Source organism: Lissotriton helveticus, chromosome 8, assembly GCF_964261635.1.
Source record: "Lissotriton helveticus chromosome 8, aLisHel1.1, whole genome shotgun sequence".
Taxonomy (NCBI): Eukaryota; Metazoa; Chordata; class Amphibia; order Caudata; family Salamandridae; genus Lissotriton; species Lissotriton helveticus.
Genome location: NC_136069.1, coordinates 750,663,425 through 750,677,244, shown reverse-complemented (window position 1 = coordinate 750,677,244; position 13,820 = coordinate 750,663,425). Strand labels below are relative to the sequence as shown.

Genomic DNA, 13,820 nt, shown 5'->3' with positions numbered 1-13,820 from the left:
TCTTTAAATGAACAGCAAAGGTCACGAGATAAGAAAAAGAATTACAGCCCTGTTTACAGAGAAGCTCACAGCGAGTAAAAACACAGAGCGCTGGTGTCAACTGTTCTCATGAAACTGGGCCGAACTGTTAGAGAAAAAGTTAATCTTGGGTTCAACAGAGCATTCATCTAATAAGTCATGTAAGCAAATCCTACTTTGACTTGTACTGTCCCCTCTCCCTTCTTTGAAAGCAGAAAGCAGTGTGTGTACCTACGTGTGCTCACGGGGTGGCTGCTTGTGAGCGAGTGTGTTTGCGTGTCTGTTTTCTCGTTCCTTTCGTTGGTGCTGTGTGATGTTGAATTGGATGCAAGTCTTTATATAGCCTTTTTTTGAAATTATTTGTTATAGATACAACTGCAAATAAAAAACTCAAGTATACCATATTTCTTATTTAAAAAAAGAAAATAAGTGATGGAACTGTGATTAATTAAGAAGCAAATCAGCAAGACACTGCGAGAATGTTAAAATAATTTTCAGAAGTGACACAAACAACTTATAACTTGCTAACAGTACACACAGGCGTGCACTGAGGCAAGCACACACATGACCACTTGGCGCACTTTCTAAACATTTAACATCTTTGACATTAAAAAATAGGAAAAGGAACAATGGAAATATTGCCAATGCTAATGCATTACAAAACCATATGAGAGATGATCCTAAACCTTTTTTTACAACTTACATTATATTTAAAACGTTTGGTTTTAAATATAGCATGACATGCTGTAATTACACTGGGGCAGATGGTCAAAAGATAGTCAAAGGAAAGAGACGCATTCGTGGAAACAGCCTCTGACATTTGATATTGGTCTTTAAATGAACTACAAATGTGACAAGGTAAGACCAATATTAACAGCCATGTAAACAGAAAAGCTTGTAGCTAATCCAACCACAAACGCTTGTGTGATGTGCTTTTCCGAAGTATTTTTTTCCTTAAGGTAGTATCTAAAATAAAACAAGTGGAAGGCTACAAGTAATGAACCGCTGCGCTGTGTGAGTGAACAACCAACAAAAAGGAGGGACAAATAGGAAAGATTAACATCTTGGAAGCAAGAGTTTTTAAAGGACACTGAAAGAAACAAATTAAAAAAGCAATGGGCAGGCTGTAAGCCCACAAAGTTTATACAACATGTCTTGATGAGACAGCACAAGAACTATCTAGGCTCGACCTAAATATGTAAAATGTCTGATGGTTGGTAGTTTATGTATTACCTTGCTGAAACAACTTGAATATCAGTAACACCTTCCAATATATGAATGGTTAATTGAAAAGTGGCAACTCAGAGAAAATGTTTCAGAACTTGTCAGAGTATCTTAATGTGATGTGTTATTTCCAGGTGGAGTCACAAGAATGACGGTCTCCTTGGTGGTCATCATGTTTGAATTGACTGGAGGATTAGAGTATATTGTGCCACTAATGGCTGCGGCAGTGACAAGCAAATGGGTGGCAGATGCATTTGGCAAAGAAGGAATTTATGAGGCTCATATCCACCTGAATGGATACCCCTTCCTGGATGTTAAGGACGAATTTACTCACAAAACTCTAGCAACTGATGTGATGAGGCCCAGAAGAGGGGAGCCGCCTCTTTCTGTCTTGACCCAGGACAACATGACCGTAGAAGACGTGGAAACACTGATCAAAGAGACGGATTACAATGGCTTCCCAGTGGTGGTCTCTAGAGATTCAGAACGACTCATTGGCTTTGCTCAGAGAAGAGAACTCATCCTTGCAATAAGTAAGTATATGCTTATTACTTTGTGTTGTCCATACGTAATGCTGTTCTGTTTGGTTATAGTATTTAAATTCCCAAAGTAATGCTGCTTACAGGACTTGAATCTGGATAGTGCACAGCAATCTTATTCGTGATGCTAACCTGGTTTTTGTAAGTCTCATCAAATATAGCTGCAACTTGTTTATGTATACTGTGCGTACAGGTTAAGCTTTGAACTGTAGCTTAGTTAAGATGTTTATTTTGCTGGCCATAGAGATAAATAGAAATTAGAGTTGTATTTATAATTACTTTATATGTAACAGTGAATCAACTCAAACTTTAAAAAACAAAAATACTCCAGTATCTATTAGACAAGATTAACTAACAGGTTGCAAAATATACTAACTTGACAGGATCTAGTTAGTATTACATTTATATCATATGAATTATCTATCCTAAATTCTGCCTCTTCCAGTAGAACAAGTAAACAATCTTTTTACCAGTCATTTTGATGAAGTTGCACTATAAATTTTTTTTGTTATTCCAGTTTTGAGGTAAAGTAATGAACTCCAATCGAAAACACAAATATAGAATGTGAGGTCCCAGTTGACTGCAGTACACATAGCCCAAGCATATCAATTCACTAGGCATGTCATTTTGAAAGTCAGTACAGGAAGGCTTATTTTTGAAAGTAGTATTATCGGGAGAAGAGATTCATCTAGCCATAGTGGAAAATAGGGTCCCATATCACTCTATAAATGGTCTGCAGTTTCACACCCTGTCCCTCCTCCATAGTCGTTTCCATAGTTCATCCAATGATCCAAGACCTTCATATGTTTCCAGGGGTATCCCCATCTCTCATTCTCAGCAAGCATACATCAGCCCATGTTAGACTGCCATTGCGCCAGAATCCGGCTCTCCCGCTGCCCCAGAGTCTGCTGCATCCTGGCAGGCAATCTGTAGTCACAAATTATACGGCACTTCATTGTATGTTGGAAGATTTCCATTGTTCCATATTCTAGTAATAACACAAGATTTGGGTTCAGTGCTGGCATAGACTCTAGTCCCACGTTCGAACTTGTAATGATTCCCTCCTAGATCTCACTTAGCTAGGGCTGGAGCTTTATAGTGTGAACTAAACCACTAGTTTACCCCCTTAGGCCTATATCTGATTCTGTTTTTCTCATCTTCTTTTACCTTTTTTGTGAGAAATACACTCAGTGCCAGCTTGACTCCTACACACATTAGTACTTCTTGCGGGTGTTGGAGTGCATGCTCCCATTCTGGTTCTTAGTTTCTCCAGTTTCCGAAGGACATTATAGCCCAGTGTAATGTAGGTCTTACACACCACCTCACAAATAGCCTCTCATACAACACTATGCTACAAAGGAACACGATCTGGGAGCCCTATAGGATATGAATTCATAGGGTATCATAAAGATGTGTTATATACCATTCAATCAATCAATCAATCGGAACATTTGGAAAGTGCACTACTTACCCGTGAGGGTCTCAAGGCGCTGGAGGGGGGGGTGCGGCTACTGCTCGAATAGCCAGGTCTTGAGGAGTCTTCTGAAGGTTAGGAGGTCCTGGGTCAGCCGTAGGGGGATGGGGAGGGCGGTCCAGGTCTTGGCGGCGTGGCGGGAGAACTATCTGCCGCCGGAGGTTGCTCTTCAGATGCGGGGGACTGTGGCGAGGGCGAAGTCGGCGGAGCGGAGCTGGCGGTTGGGGGTGTAGAAGCTGAGTCGTCTGAGGTATTCTGGTCAGGTGTGGTGGAGTGCCTTCTGTGCGTGGGTGAGGATCTTGAAGGTGATCCTCTTGTTGACGGGGAGCCAGTGCAGGTCTCTCAGGTGGGGTGTGACGTGGCTGCAGCTGGTATGTCGAGGATCAGGCGTGCGGAGGCGTTTTGAATTCGTTGGAGTTCTTTCAGGAGTTTGGCCGAGGCTCCTGCATAGAGGGCGTTTCCGTAGTCCAACCTGCTGCTGACGATGATTTTGCTTCTTGTTTCTGTGGGGATCCACCTGTGGATCTTGCGGAACATGCGGAGGGTGTTGAAGCAGGAGGACGAGACGGCGTTGACCTCTTTTGTCATGGAGAGAGTAGAGTCGAGGTTGTGTGCATGGTTGTGGGTGTTGGAGCTGTTCCCAGTGCGGTCGGCCCCCAGGAGTTGTCCCAGGCCAAGGGGGTGGAGCCGAGGATTAGGACTTCCGTCTTGTCCGAGTTTAGCTTAGGTCAGCTGTTCTTCATCCACTCGGCGACGGCTTTCATTCCTTCATGGAGGTTGGTTTTGGCGGTGAGGGGGTCCTTAGTGAGGGAGAGGATCAGCTGGGTGTCGTCGGCGTAGGAGATGATGTTGAGGCTGTGCAGTCGGGCGAAGTAGGCGAGCGGTGCCATGTAGATGTTCAACAATGTTGGGCTGAAGGATGAGCCCTGGGGTAAGCCGCAGATGATCTCTGTGGCTTCGGAGCGGAAAGGGGGAGGCGGACGCTCTGGGTTCTGCCGGAGAGGAAGGAGGTGGTCCAGCCCAGAGCCTTGTCTTGGATCCCAGCGTGGTGGAGGCGTGTACTTAGGGTGCGGTGGCAGACAGTGTCGAAGGCGGCTGACAGGTCCAGGAGGAGGAAGGCCACAGTTTCTCCGTTGTCCAGCAGGGCTCTGATGTAATCTATGGCTGCGATGAGGGCAGTTTCGGTGCTGTGGTTGCTGCGGAACCCGGACTGGGAGGGGTCCAGGATGCTGTTCTCCTCGAGGTTGTGGGTCAGTTGTCTGTTGACGGTCTTCTCGATGACCTTTGCCAGGAACGGCAAAGGGAGATGGGCCGGAAGTTCTTGAGGTCCTTGTTTTTTTTGAGTAAGGCGTTGATCTCTGTGTGCTTCCAGCTCTCCGGGAAGGTTGCTGTCTTGAAGGAGATGTTGATGGCTTTCCGGAGATGGGGTGCGATGGTGGTGCTGGCTTTGTTGAAGATTTGGTGTGTTAAACAATAGAAAGCCACTACTGATAGAAACTTCAACCTTATTTTCAAAAAAGCCACATTGACCTAAACAAACGTGACCGCTTCACTATTTCAACTCTTAGTTTTTTATTTTTCAAAATTCATTGATCCATAGTCATAATTTAATGGACAATTCAACACAATTTATCACAATTTATACAATACAAAATGCATTACACAATAAATCCCCCATCCTTACATTTGGTATCTCGCATAAAATCCCAAAAACACTCTAATCATTAAAAAACACACTCTACTCAGCAAACACACACATTCATCCTAACACACTAACAAGGACAGTGCAATTTTTTTTACATATTCAACATAAACATATTAGTTAAAAAATAACTGGACCTACGGTGCATAAATTACAAAATTATTGTGAACATCAAAAACACTTTAAATGGTTCAAAATCACTCTACAGGTCACAACAAGCAGGTCGGCGCGTTTCGAACACCCCAAGTGAATGGTGTTCTCCTCTGGACCAACAAGCTGCAATGACATAAACAACATACAATTCTGAGTTATTCTGTTTAACTAAACAGCCGCTACTACCCCTCTCTCGCCCCCTCCTGGGGTCTCAGGCTTACCTTTCTCTCTTTATTGTAGATCAGCTGATCTATATGACTGCTGGCAAACGATCTCAGATCTGAAATCACAAGATAATTTTGGACACACTTAAACTACCATTCTACATTGTTACTCCCTTTAAGGAAACTTACAATTGGCCAACCGAGATATCCAAGCAACACCAGAGTCCCTTGATGTTAGTAATTGATTCTGAGCTAAAAAAACAGAAAAGAGCTACTTTAGAGCCTACTCCACTAGTTGTAACTACAGCTTGTACATTTTCTTTCATTCGCTGGGCTTAGATGTCAACTTACATTTGGATGCTCTTTGTAGGGGAATCACGAGGACGCCATGGCCCCTTTAACTCTGTGGAGTTAATCTCTTCGCGCTGGAACATAAAACGGAGGACATATATCAATTACCGTCCCAGGAGGGCAGCCCGTATTCAGCGTATAAAATGATCAATTAACTGCCTACCTTCGTGTCAAGGGACAATGGTCTTTACTTTAATTCACTTGAGTCGCAACGAGGAATGCGGGCAGCTGCTTCTGGGTCTAAGTACCAACGGGGCTCTTTTTCATGCCGTTTGTTCGGACCCACGTGATCGCGTTCACTATCCGGGCTGGATAGTGGGTATTCTGGGAGATGTAGTTCAGTTTGGTGTCCTCTGCAGTCGGGTGAGCACTATGATCGATGCACTTTGTAATTTGCCAACCGCGCTAAGTTTTAGAGTTGAAATCCTTCTTTAGGCTGCTCTGAGCGAGTTATTTACATTTATGAGCAAGGCTAATTTTCACCATGTAGTACCGTCCTTCAGTCCTACGCGATCTGTCCAGATTAGAATATGGGCATTCTAGATGTTGTAGTAGAACTTTGGTGTGTTAGGATTGTAATTTATAATGCACCTGATGTGCATTGTTTGAAGAACTTTGGTTAAACCGCAAGTTAGCAATTTGGTATGTTGACTCTATAGAACGTTGCTTCAGCTACCCCAAAATATTTTCATAACTTGTAGATCTCAGAGAGTTTGTTTAATCCATTGACTGCTGAATTAAATTTAACAATCAATAGAGCTTCTCTGCGGGTCAATCTCAACTCCAAATCACTTCCTCTGGTTCCCAGTTCCACTCTTGAAATCACGGTCCATTTCAGATCTTTTTCGGCGTGATTGTTTAACCTCCAATGGTTGACCAGGGGGGCTGTTTGTACATTTTTCCGGATCCGTGATTTATGTTGTGAGATCCTGAATCTTATCTCCTGGTTTGTTTTACCAATGTATAATTTCTTACATAGACACGTAATCCCATACACAACATTTATCGACTTGCAGTTGGTGAAAGCGTCGTGTTTCCAATAAATGGAGTTATGTGTGAACAACGTTCCTTCTTGAGTCGAGTCACAGCATGAGCATGTGCCACATCAATGGTGGCCTGTTATGGGGGGGGGGGGGGTACGCCTACATAATCACGCAGTGTATTTGGCTTTGGTTGAGACACTGCAGCCCATACAATCTGATTGGCAATACTCTTGTCTTTCTTAAAAGCAAAAAGTGGTCTTGAAGCCAGAGATTTGTCCACATGTTTAATCAAGTGCCAATTCTGATAGATAATTTTCTTTAGATGGTTTGAATTTGGACAAAAAGTTCATACAGCCAAATACACTGCGTGATTATGTAGGCTTACCCCCCCATAACAGGCCACCATAGATGTGGCACATGCTCATGCTGTGACTCGACTCAAGAAGGAACGTTGTTCACACATAACTCCATTTATTGGAAACACGATGCTTTCACCAACTGTAAGTCGAAAAATGTTGTGTATGGGATCACTTTGATTTAATGACTGTAATGAGGAACGGTCATATTTCAGTATTGAATGTTACTACTATGTAATCAAGGTATTACACCTGTGTCCTGCTTCCCAGTTCTAGTGTTTATTAACATAAGGAATATCGAAGCAGACCCACCGGATGCTACTACTGAAGCTCAAATGGCACAACAAGAACACCACATGACACGTAGACTTCTGTAGATTTAAGTGCTCACTCATATGTTATACTTAAATACTGAAGAACATGCACAGTTCTTTGCAGAGAATCCTCAGGCTTTAGATTGTAGTGGTGGATGAATGTAAACTTGGGAGTTGTCAGTTCTACCATGGGAAATGTACTCCAGTGGTGCTTCTTGAACCTTTTCCCATGAAGTGCCGGTGCACCTAGGTAAAATATCATGAAACTTGTGATTATGTGTAGGCAGCTGGAATCACTAGTGTTACTCAACACCTCAAGGGTTCTGTGAAAGCTTCAGTGCCTTTCGCCATAAATTTAAAAAAAGACTCTCACAATTTTAAGTACACTATTTAAGAATTACATACGGCCTGTCTTCCTGATCTCCATGGAGTACAAACCCACCTCCATCGGACACAAAGAATCGGGAGGTAATTCAGGTATTACAAACCAATGCACTTGCTTAAACTGGGAGCCCACATTTCGGACAAATAGAAGCCCATGCACACCAGATTACTAATAAGAATTTGAAGCATTATTAATAAGGTAGCATGATATTCCTCCGAGAGCGGATTTACCTGTCAGACACCCATTCAACATATTGGCTGCTACGCAGTTGTGACAATGCACCGGGGGAAGGTGTCTGAATACTACTAATTTATGGCTATGAAACTGCTTAGTTTCCAGATTCATGTGCTTTACAATTGGGACTATAATGTTGTGTGGCAGACGAGAATTGTTATTGCAATGTTTTCTAGAAGCAACCTTGATTTTTCCGTTAAGTAGTATTTATATTAAATATGTATTGTAAATTTGGTTGCTTTATTGTATAATCCTCTACTTATGAAGGCTTATATACCTTAATCTGGACTTAAAAATCATTATTTTGTTTTGGTATCTCCAAGGCATTTGTTTTTATCTCAACCAGATTGTAGACCACAAAGTGTCCCACTTGTTCAGCCCTTCCATTTTCATGTTCTCTGTGTAAATTCAGTTTTTAACACCCTTCATATTTGAGTTCTGCTGGAGCGTGAGTAATTTAAAACAGTTCATCCCTTTGACTTACAACAGCGGTCCCCAACTCCGCGCCATGATCTTCTTCAGGTCGAATGAATCTTTGCCACCATTTTAAAATGGAGCATAACTCTATATAAAATTCCAACACTACTTATTATGTTCAGTCAATAATGAGAGTTTAGATGAATTTTTAACGGCTTTATTAATCTCATTAGATTTAGTGGTTTGAGATTTAGTCTCTTTATTAAAGGTTTAAATTATTTACATCAGTTATAAACAGAAAATATTACAGCATGTTCCATAAAGGAAAATTACCTAAGTCCTTACTCTACTCTAATAGACCCTAACCTATCAAAACCAATGAAGGGTCCTTTCATGAAAGGGCGACAATTTTAAGGGGCATTTAGAAAATGCATTTAGATTTTAGTGAATAGTAGTTCTGGAAAACTCGTCCAAGTCTTCACCCAATCGGGAATTAGTCATAGCAGTTGCTGTACACGTAAGGAAAGTTTTGAAAACACCATCAACAGTAGTTTACAGTGTAAAGCTAAAAGGATAGTCACAGAGCAATTAGCCTGGACCAGTCTGAGCAACATAAAGCTCTCAGCATGGCTGTAAGGAAAGGGTGGTGGAAGAGCGCCTAAACCCCTCTAATTATGAACACGTATCTTAAACAGAAACTTGTATGTATCCATCTTCGTTGTTATGTCATCACCAACCAATGATGAAAGGATCATCAGATGGTCTGTCGAATCTTTCTTCATTCCCACGGTAACAACCGAGAACAGCTTACATAATCTTCAAGAGGCATACTAAGTGGCAAGTGCCTATGTACACTGGTTTCACGTTGGGTTCCCATGAGAACCCTGTAACTCACTCTTTTAGCTATTCAGAACTCCACTGCGTGGCAATGAATTAGTCTAAAGCAGAAACATTCTGTTACAACTTTTACGGATCTACATCATAAGCTTCACATATCTTTGCATGCACTTATTGTTTTAATATACTGTTGGCTATTCATTATTAAGTGACAGATAGAAATCTATCCAAATACGATGAGAACAAATAGCTTAGGAAGGATGGAAAACATTTGTTTAAGTCAGAACATTCTGCGAGGAAGACATATTTTCTAAAGCTAACGTGTATTTATTTAATATTGTACTGTGCCACAGTCTGCTAAAACATGTTGAAAGGCAAAAATAAAAACAATGCAGAGAAGTAAAGAACGAATGAGGCTTAGCTTAACTTGACAATGAAAATACGATAGAAATGGATACTTACTACAAAAAAAAAATCAGGATAAACATGATACTCGTCAATTTGCACATTTAACGAAAGGCACGTTTTCATTTTTCTGTTTATTTAAGCAATACTTGTGTTCATGTTTTACAAGTTAACCGAATTATTTTTAAGCATATCTTTATTCCGTTATCAGTTCTAAAGTGTGTCATTCTAATAGGTCAGAACTGTTTAGTGATCTCTCATTTGTTGGTGTCTTCCCTTTTTGCAATCATGTGCCTCCTGCGATTGCGGTGGAGAGATGTGGTGACCGTTGGTCGAGATATAGTGGAAGTAGTGGTATTTTCCTGTGCAAAGTCACCCCGATCATCTTGCATTCAGAGGTTTACAGGAGAGAGATGGACTTTTCCGTGCTCTTTGATTGAAGCATGATAATTGTGTAAAAGGCATGAACCTGACCAGCCTTGTCAGGTGTGAAGCACGGAACCCAGGTTGTGTGAATTATGCACATTTGAAATGATATACACTTTCAATCTTTATTGACAATTTAACAACGAACAGGCAATGCAGCATTGTAACTCGTTTATGTTTATGTATCACGTACACCTCATGAAATGTCTGTATCTTTAAAAAAGAATGGCCGCAAAGTAAACCTCACCCGTGAGAAAGAAGTGAGGAAACTTCGAAACGCTTAGGGTGTTTCCCTTTTGTGCCAATAAATCACACTGAGCACTTTTTGAGGCCTCGGCTCTGGTTTTTCCAAATTTAAGGATTCATCATCAGGATCTTTGTGAATGTTTAGGGGTTGGCGACCCCGCCGAGTGCCCGCCGTCACGAGAGGCTCGGACACGCCAAAGTTTGGTGTTTTGGAGGACTGTTAGACTGTAAAGTGATTTTGCTAGAGGAAATCTAGATGCTTAATTGGGACTTTTATAAAACCACAGTCTGTTCATAATGAACAGTGTACATTAAAATAGGAATCAAATACATTATTTCTGAAGGTTGATAATCCATTGTTATACAGTGGAAATGATCAAGAATAATACACTCACTTTTCAGGGTCTGATGCATTTTTCGTGTTGAATTCAGTGCTTAGTAGCCTTATCTAAAACTCTTCAAATTGATAATGAAAAAAGGAATGAAAATTAAATGATTAGTGAGCAAGAGGATACGCTATCGTGGTTGGAGACAATGCATTATGTCACAAATGTTCCCTAGGTGCTTTTGATTTTAAATTGCCATTCAGCATTCAAGACCATTTGCACAGCTTGTTCAAAGATGGTTATCTTGGCATAAAACGGATGGGGGGCGTGGCCCAACAGCCACGATGGCGGACGGCGATTGTTAGAGCTCCGGTCCCGGCCGAGAGGTAGCTCCTGCTGAAGCGGAGCTGCGGGCACTATACAAAGTGCAAACGGACTGGTAACGGCAGACGGAGCTGGGTTACAGCTTTGGGCCTAGGCACGACATTAGCTGACCTTCATTCCGCCCGAGAGAGGACGGGGCCTCCTTGGCGGCGTGAGCCGTTGGAGCCGGGGAGTGGCGCAGAGGCGGCGCCCGGCCGGCTTGGTACGTGGGCTGTGCGAGAAGTTCTGGGGTCTGCCCGGGGACCGCTGTGGTGGGCCCCGGGGCCTCAGTCGGCGGTGAGAAATAACACCGGAGCTTCCTCCCCTGCATGGGAATTGGATAGACCCCGTGTGGGGGGAAAGGGTTGCCGAGGGAGGGTGCGCCGCGCTGATCGCGGCTGCCCTGGAGGGCGCTCAAGTGACCCTATCGGCACCATTTCTGCTGCGCGGCGGCCGGCCGCGGATTAAGACCCGGAAACTGCGGCGGTGAACACTGGTGTCGGCGCTTACCCCCTGCACGGGGATCCGACCTGACCGAGGGTGTGGAGACCGATTTCGCAGTGGGGACAAACCGCGTTGGTCGAGGCCGCACTGGAGGGCGCTCGGGGAACCCCATTGGCGCCATTTGGAACGGTCAGAAGACAGCCGGGGGCTGAGACCCGGACGCCCAGAGGTGAGGCGGTGTGCTCAGGGGGGCGCGGTGCGAGCCTGAGGCGACGGAGCCTTTTTCACCCGCCCCCCCTCCCACCTCGTTCCTGCTGACGGCCCGAGCGGCAACCGGAGTGTTGTCCCTCACTCCGCACTGTATGTGCAGGGCCGGTGAGGTATCCAGAAGATGCAAGACAGGATCCACAGGACACGGTGAGGAGAGGGGCACGACTGAGACTGTAGGATACTTGGGATCAGTGTGGAGATTGGGGTCCCTGGTGCCACGGGACGTGTGGAGGGACGGTGCCCGGGGGTCACTGCTGCTCTAGCTACTAGCCTTGAGAGATCGAGGGGTGTGTGGTTTCCAGAGGGGGCGCCTGTAGATTGAGGGGACCCCTGGAGAAACGGGTGCGGGACCCAGGCGCTCTACTCCCGGGTCGACCCGGTGCAGACCATACCGGTCTCCCCCCGCCCATGCACTGCCGCGCGATTGTTCGCTCCGGGGGACGGCCACCTACATCTTACGGGAAGAGGCACCTGTTCCGCGGGAGTGAGACCGGAGCTGCGACCGCATTCTGGGGTGAGTAAGACCCTGGTACAGAACGACATGGTGCGTAGAGGCCCGAAAACCACTTGTTGTTTGCTGCTTGTTGCTGCTTTTTAGCGGACTCTGTTGGACCCCTGTCAGCCCTTCACGACTTGCGGAACCCGCTTCGCGGGTCCCGCTGCGCCCCAGAGACCGAGGGTAATTGATTTACATCTGCGTGGGAGGACCAGGGCTGCGAGCGTGCGGGGCAGGACTTCCAATCCCAGAAGCCCCTGCATACCGCGCCTCTGACCATCTGGCCGCTCTCCCTGGCCACCCCCACGCCCCGCCTTCATCCTTTAAAGGGCGGTAATTGACCTTCCGACGTGGGAGACCCTTGTTGTTTGCTGCTTGTTGCTGTTTTTTAGCGGACTCTGTTGGACCCCTGTCAGCCCTTCACGACTTGCGGAACCCGCTTCGCGGGTCCCGCTGCGCCCCAGAGACCGAGGGTAATTGATTTACATCTGCGTGGGAGGACCAGGGCTGCGAGCGTGCGGGGCAGGACTTCCAATCCCAGAAGCCCCTGCACACCGCGCCTCTGACCATCTGGCCGCTCTCCCTGGCCACCCCCACGCCCCGCCTTCATCCTTTAAAGGGCGGTAATTGACCTTCCGACGTGGGAGACCCTTGTTGTTTGCTGCTTGTTGCTGCTTTTTAGCGGACTCTGTTGGACCCCTGTCAGCCCTTCACGACTTGCGAACCCGCTTCGCGGGTCCCGCTGCGCCCCAGAGACCGAGGGTAATTGATTTACATCTGCGTGGGAGGACCAGGGCTGCGAGCGTGCGGGGCAGGACTTCCAATCCCAGAAGCCCCTGCACAACGCGCCTCTGACCATCTGGCCGCTCTCCCTGGCCACCCCCACGCCCCGCCTTTAATCCAATGGACTTCCTATTTAAGTGAAGGTTAATATCCGCTACGCGGGAGCGCGCGGGAGCGCGCCGGGAGAAGCCCGGGACAAGGGCGGGACCGTCTGTGGCTGTCCGGGGCAGACCGAGGCTGGGCTGGGCCTACTCTCTTGGATTGTGAACACAGCTTTTGAGCTCAACTACTGGTTGAGATCCCCCGGCAGAGCTTAACTCACCACGAACATCATGCCGTCCCCGGTAAGAGAGAGCACTCCATCTAAACCGGGCGTGGTCAAAAACAGGACTCTTGAAAACTATTTTTCCCGGGCAGTAGGGGAGGGGGATAAAGAGTGTTACCTGTCCAGGTTAAGGGCAGAACGGAGACGCTCAATTGACAACATGAAAAATACCCTCCTTGGAGATCAAGTTATTACACCCAGGGAAGAGTTGTCTAGAATTGATGATGTCCCATTACTGCTGAGGGATTGCACTAATATTTCACCAGGGGCAGTTATGAGTATAGCACCAGCCAATAGTCCTAGCCCAACTAGGGCGACAATTAATTTAGTGTCCCAACTCCCCCCAGCGCCCAAACCTAGGAAAGCCACATCCAAGCCATCTAACACTCAAGTAGTTTTCGGACCCCCTCCCAACAAACGTAGGAGGAAATCTAAGGGTAATCAAGGAAAGAGTCAACCCAAGGTTCTACATTCGGACTTTGGTAAGTCCCTAAAAACCCCAACGTTAGTAGAAAAACCACCGGAGGATTCATGCCCAAAACCCATTGCTTACAAGGATCCAGCTCCTGGTACGATAAAAGATAC

The 13,820-nt window shown here is 45.4% G+C and overlaps 1 protein-coding gene across 2 annotated transcripts in view; it reads left to right on the top strand.

Moving 5' to 3' along the window:
* The window catches only part of CLCN4 (chloride voltage-gated channel 4), a 238,000-nt gene that overhangs the window by 161,236 nt on the left and 62,944 nt on the right, over positions 1 to 13,820 (top strand). For both annotated transcript variants that reach the window (XM_078657587.1, XM_078657586.1), the window contains one exon: positions 1,377 to 1,775. In XM_078657587.1, the coding sequence (XP_078513713.1) occupies positions 1,377 to 1,775 (399 nt within the window). The remainder of the gene's footprint in view (positions 1 to 1,376; positions 1,776 to 13,820) is intronic.